Source organism: Cannabis sativa, chromosome 6, assembly GCF_029168945.1.
Source record: "Cannabis sativa cultivar Pink pepper isolate KNU-18-1 chromosome 6, ASM2916894v1, whole genome shotgun sequence".
Classification (NCBI taxonomy): domain Eukaryota; kingdom Viridiplantae; phylum Streptophyta; class Magnoliopsida; order Rosales; family Cannabaceae; genus Cannabis; species Cannabis sativa.
This window is the reverse complement of record NC_083606.1, coordinates 67,162,598-67,169,456: the sequence shown is the minus strand read 5'-3', so window position 1 is coordinate 67,169,456 and position 6,859 is coordinate 67,162,598. Positions and strand designations below refer to the sequence as shown.

At 34.7% G+C, this 6,859-nt stretch overlaps 1 protein-coding gene across 1 annotated transcript; it reads right to left on the bottom strand.

Moving 5' to 3' along the window:
- Nucleotides 1-206: 206 nt before the first annotated feature.
- Nucleotides 207-1,970, bottom strand: LOC115724728 (mitochondrial uncoupling protein 4-like). Its single transcript, XM_030654063.2, has one exon. It carries the CDS (start codon nt 1,879-1,881, stop codon nt 913-915), a length of 969 nt encoding a protein of 322 aa, XP_030509923.2. The 5' UTR covers nt 1,882-1,970; the 3' UTR covers nt 207-912.
- Between the last annotated feature and the right edge of the window lie 4,889 nt (nt 1,971-6,859).

Sequence of the window (6,859 nt, the reverse complement as noted above, 5' to 3'; positions counted from 1 at the left end):
AAAAGAAATAGAAAAAAGGATTTTTGAAATTGTTTCACTCAGATGAATATATATATATATATAAATATATATTTAGTGTACATCGGGACCTTAAAACAACTCAAGAATTTTAACAAAATATTTTACCTTAAAGCTTGGGCAGAGACTCGTGCTGATAATGTATTATAAAATAATATAAAATATATAAGAAGAAAAGAAGAAGAAGATGAAGAGAGAAAAAGACACTGAATGAGAATTTCTCAGTTGTTCATTTCAATGGGTGAACCCCAATTTATACAAAAATTTGACTAAAAGAATGAAAAACTAAATTAATGTAATAAAGGAAAATACAACTAAACATTAATGATAATAATTAATTTGGTGATTTAAACATTTATAAATAATCATTACTACAAAATCATCTTTTAGAGACGGTTTTTTAGGCCTTTCAATTTCGGTTTTGGCGAAATTCTCTACCAACGCTGATCAGGGCGAAGCTAAATGGTTTTAAAAAACCAACGCCTTATATATATGTAACTCATATGTAGTCCGGGCAAATCCACATAATGTCTCAAAAAAAAATCTAAAAAAATTATATATGTATTTTAAGTAGTTCTAAAATATATTTATAATAAAAATGATATTTATAGAGATAATATTATATTTATTATATTTGTAACTTAGAGGTGAAAGAATCAAATCTTACTGAAAATACTTTTTGCTATCGGTGATAATCATATGATCGAATAGAGTTTATGTAACTATGAGTGCACGTAGCATTAATACAAGAATTTTCATTAATTAATTTTAGTTCTTTGAAGGAACTTAATTTTTAAATTAAAAAAGAAAAACATTTACATATTAAGAAAACATTTTTTCTCAGAAAAAAGAATAATGAATATTATTATTATTATTATATAAGTAATGGTTGAATCAAAAATCCTTAAGAACCTTTCTGATCTGTTCCAATGTAACGAACAAGACCACAGTAAAAGGTCCTTGCCTAGAAATGGTAGGAATAAATCCCTTATACAAAGCCATGACACCCTCAGCTCTAACCGTTTTAACCGCACAATCCAAAGCCCCGGAGTAAGGCGGCGCCGCCCCACTCTCAAACCTCATATTCATCACCCTAGTCTTAATCACATCCACTGGATTCGACGCCACCGCCGCCACAAACCCCGCCGCAAAGCTAGCCGCCACGTGTGTCCCAATCCCATCGTTCATCAAACCCTTTTTCAAAATCGTCTCCTTTATCTGATCATACGAAGCCAGCTGCGAAGCCGTCACGATCATGGCTCTGTTCACAGTAAGAGCCGAGCCGCGCCAAAGGCTAGCCACGCCTTCGCTCTTCGACATTTGGCTGATCGCGTCCACCACGCTCTTGTAGTTTCTTCGCTCGCTAATCGGGAGCCGACCGTCGGCTTGCATACGGACCATTGCCACGTCGGCTGGGTTTCCGACAGCTGCGCCGACGCCTCCGGCGACTAAGCCGGCTGCGATTTTTTTGGGGAGCGTGAAATTGCCCGTTTGGGGATCGGTCCATTTTTGTTTAAGGACTTCGTAGAGACCCATTCGGGTGGCGGAGTAAAGGGTTTGACGGAGGATTGTGGCGGAGACGCCTGAGAAGAGAGCGGCGACTCCTTCGCTACGGACGATGTTTACCCCTATGGATACTGGGCCGACACGTGGCGGTGGATCCATGAGGTGGATGGAATGGACGGCGGAGATGTTTCCGGGCATGGCTGGACGGAATATTAAAGATGGGTTTGGATTAATTGAAGGGGTGAGAGTGGGCTCGCCGTGAAGCTGCATTCGGACCTTGATAAGGTCAAGTGGGTGGGTTGAAGCTCCGGCGACAATGGAAGCTATTCCTCCTTCTACGAAACCTTTGAAGCCCATGATATGATTTAGTGAATTTGGTAATGGAATTTGTAGAAGATGATGAGTTTGAGTAAGTGTTGTTGTGAGTGTTTTGAGGGAATTTATATATATAAGAAGAATTTGAAGAGTAGCATTTATATTCTTGGCTAGTCGTGTTGAATGCATGGTACGTAAGGCGTGTTGAATATTATTATTCTACATTTTGGTGTTTTTTTGAGGCTTTTGACTTTGACCAGAATATTAATAATTCAATTAGAAGAGGGTTTATTATGTATTTGACCATTTGTGGGAATAATACATTCTCTTAAGTAGTAGATGTTTGACCTGGATTCCTAATCATTTGTCACGTGTTGTATAATTATTTATTTATAAGTATTTTTTTTTTTTATTTAAGCATTTATATATTACAACATGTTTTACTTGGTACTCGAACCTAGACCTCCAACACTCACACACCCACTTATGACCACTTGAACTAGCCCCAAGTGGTTTTATTTATAAGTATTTTGACAATCATAATACATACTATGTAGTGTGCTATCAACTTTTTATTATAATTTTTTTTAATTAATTTTTGTATTCGAAATTATATATGAGAATATTTTTTCAAATATTTTTTTCAGAGCGGTGTTTGTTATACTGATAACATTATCTCTATGAACTTTTGAAAAATTTCGAATAATTTATTGTATAGAAAACATGTTTAAAGTTTTTCAAGCACGCGTGCTAAACTGAAATATCAGAAACTCTGTTTTCGAGACTGTAAAGTATTATTCGAAATTTTCAAAAGTTTAAAGGGAAAATAATATTGTAACTATATAGAATCGCTATGAAAAAAAATTAAAAAAAATATATTCCAACATGTAATTTCAAGCGTGGAGGTTGACTAAGAGGTTGTAATAGGAAGTTGTAATTAGCACTCCTCTATATTTTAATAAGATCTAAATTTTATTAACTCAAATAATTCAATAGAATATTACGTGCTTAGAATCATAGTAGTTGAATAGGTAAAACCAACATTTAACCACGAAGTTCTAGTAAAATAGTAAGCAACACAATTAGCGGATTGCTTGACAAAAATTACAAGACATTATTCAAATTAGAAAGAATTCATCTCTACTCAGAGATATAGAACCCAAAAACAAAAGGCATATCCCTCGAACTTCAAATAGCTTAGATCGTGATCAAACTGTCCGATTCCACCACCATATCTTCACGACCTGTCTCTTTCAATCACCTCAAAACCTCTTTAACCCTGATAGCCTCGACAAGAACAAGGTCAATCACACCCATTTGACTTGTTGTCTGAGCCAGAATAAGCTGATCAGAAGAGTTTCACGCCACCCAACCATACCCATGCTTGTTTTGATTTTTAAATATAGTTGTATCAATATTGATTTTGATGGTATAACCAACTAGGGCAATCAACGTGTTGTAAAGAGAACAAAGAGGAACCAAAAGTTTTATCTTGAGCACATATCCATCAATCAAAATTTCCCTTAACCAAAAAAACTACTTCTTTACAGTCTTATTCTTATATCATTCCAAAGCTTATCATTGTGCACAGACCACAACGCCCAACAAAGCATAGCAACTCTATACTTTCTCTTGTAATTTCAAATCTGAAATCTTTCATGAAACTATTGTTATATTATTTTATATAATATAGTATTTAGATTAAATAATATAAGTAATAAATAAATTAGTGTGAATATTTATCAAATTATAACATATATATAGTTACATATGTATAAACTATGATATAAAAGGAGTTATAAATCTTTTATATTCATGACCATAAAATTCTAACTCATCTCTATAATCATCACTCTTTAATTAGTAAATTGAGTTACTGATGGTATTTGAATAATATTAAATGGTATAAAAATATATAGTTGGAGACTTTTTTCTATTATTTATAGGGTGTATAAATGATATAAAGTCAATTGGAAAGTTTTAAATTGTGTAGAGTTATTTTGTTAAATGCTGTAAAAATTAATAAATGGTAACTTGGTACTAGATTTTGAAATTTTGCACTAAATGCAACATGTCTTGTGGCAATTTTTTCAGCATGTATTTTTAACATTTTATGAACGTTGTGCTTGGTTTATAATAGCTCCCATAACTCTCAAATCACCTGTTTAAGTTTATAAATGTGTCCAATTTAATATTGGTAATATCTAAGGGCTTTATGGTGACCATTCATATTCAAATGGGAGGGAAAACTCTATAAATAGAGGTCATATCATTCACTTGTGAGACATGTATTTAAAATCACTTGCTGTGGCTAGAACCTTGTAAGGATATGCTCATCCTTATAGACACTAGACTGAGCACATGAGGCTTGATAAATTCTTAAGAGTATTTTTAGAGTTTTCCTAAGTATCCATGTGAAGGAGAAAATGACTTTTAAGACAAAGGTCTTTGGTCTGGTTTAAGCCTTTGAGAGATATTCCTCTCTTCTTTGTACTCATATGTATTATTATTAAAAAGAGTTGTAATCTCTTCTTCTTCTTCCAATGTAATATTATTGTAACACTTTTATGTATTTTGTGTATTTAGTTGTAATCCTCCTATTCTCTCAAAGTGTATTGAGAAAATTTCCAACAGCCATCCTCCAAAAGAATTATCTCCAATCTCCACTATCGAAATACCAACCACCCTCCAGCATGCAAAAGCAAAAGAACACCCTGCAAGACAATGTGAAACAGACACAGCAACTCGAAAGCAGCTTCAACACAAAAGAAAGGGAAGAGGGACATGTTTCCCACATAATTGAACTGGAGTAGGAAGACAATTGGAAGCAGCCATCCTAACCAAATCCTTAACTTTAGGAGGAACTCTCAATTCTCGCAACTCTCTCCAAAAAATTAAGTTACCAACTTTAGATGATTCTCCATTAAGCTCTTGAATAAGTTGATGAGCACTCTTAACCGAATTAGCACCAGAGTTTTTACCTATCCATTGCCAGATGTCTCAAAGATCATCTTCATCCCAAGAAGTCTCTCCTAAGAGCTTAACATCCTGCTCCACAAAGATGTCTTTAAGATCCTCTTCATCCCAAGGCGTCTCTCCAACCTTCATAAGACTAAAGATCTTTTAATTTGCCAAACTAAGGTGATCTGAAACCACTAATATGGCTGAACATCAGGTAGGTTTACTGGGTTTCGAGTTCGGGGGTTTCGCGGGTTCAAAAAAATGAAACTGAACCCGGACCCGGATAGGGCACAGGTTGGCAGGTTGGCAGGTTTCGGTTGGCCAGGTTGACCCGGTCAACTCGGTCAACTCTTTAAAAAAAAATAATTTTTTATTCAAATAATTATTTCTTTTATTTTTTATTTCTTAAATTAAACATATATAATATAACAATTTTAGAGTTTTTTATTTTTTAATTAATATATATAAAATGTAATAAAAAAAAATATATAATATATTAAATATGCGGGTTTGCGGGCTGGTTCGGTTCAACCCGAAACCCGGTACTCCTAAAAACTCAACATGCGAACCCGCCCGAAGGGTACCGGGTTGAACCCGACTTGCCTGAACATTTTTTTTTAAAAAAAAATGCGGATTCACCGGATCGGGTTCGGGCGGGTTGCTCGCGTTCGGATCGAACCCGCTCAAAATGTTCAGTCCTAACCACAAATAGATTATCTTTATCCGAAAGCCAAAGGTCCCTAGCTAAGGATATCGATACTCATCCCTAAACCAACAACCATATGACCTCCTTTTCGAATAAGAGATTGGGCTTCGTAAATAATATTCCAGATAAAACTTGGAGAATTCCCAACTCTAAATAGAGAACTATGTGATGGGGGCCACATTCTTGTCCACATTCCTGTCCACATACCCTAAATCCCAATCAATGGAGTTCAAATAAAGAAGTTGTCATAGAAAAAGTATAAGATTGTTATAAGGAGGTACACATATGTATGGTACAAGTCCTTTAACCAAAATCCATACAAAAATACCTCTTACCTGTAAAAACAACGTGCATATAGAAACGCTTCCAGTTTTGGCCTGGTGATGTCTCCAAATTGAATTCATGAGGTAATTTTGTAACGCCCCGATATTTTGCCTTATTTTACAAAAATACTATTTTCATGCATAATTTGAAAAGATAAAAAAAAAAATTAAATACAACAGTGGATTTTAAAAAAAAAATCAAAATGCAACAGAGAAGGATCCTTCATTTGTAAAACAAGATACAGTAAGTAAATAATTTTAAATAATGCATTTCCACTGTGTTAGATTTATCAACTGCTTAAAATAAAACTAAGGCACCACCGGCGTTCTAGATCGTTTGTCCGCCCGTAGCCGCTCACAGTATACGTACAGTAACCGACCACTCGCTCACTATACATACTTCCCTGTCTAATACCTGTAGGGGGAAAGTAAGGGGGGTGAGCTAAAAGCTCAGTAAGGAAATGCTTATCAAACAATACCATATAATATCACACATACCATTAATGTATTTATTAAGTTTTAGCATTATCATACATGCTCTTTTATAACTATAACCAAATAACTGTACATATGGAAACCTTTATCATACAAGTCTATATTATTTGTTCACACCGTACCCATATACAGAGATCATAACTCCAATACCATACTCGTAACATAATCATATCAATACTATAAATAATAATGTCATTATCACAACATTGGCATATCATAGCCATTACTTACATAACCCGGGCCTAGCCTGACCCTACAATATCCTGGGCCTAATCTGCCCATATAATAACATGGGCCTATGCAGCCCTACCATTGTTATAGGATAGGGTATCTCTATATTCAACAGTAACATCACTGTATCATACCCACCATAACAATGTCATACACGAATCAGACAAATGTAGGGTAGGGTATCTCTACATTCAACAGTAACATCACTGTATCATACCCACCATAACAATGTCATACACGAATCAGACAAATGTAGGGTAGGGTATCTCTACATTCAACAGTAACATCACTGTATCATACCCAC

Coding starts and splice junctions, on each gene's coding strand:
- LOC115724728 (XM_030654063.2), bottom strand. CDS start 1,881: ATGGGCTTCAAAGGTTTCGTAGAAGGAGGAATAGCTTCCATTGTCGCC.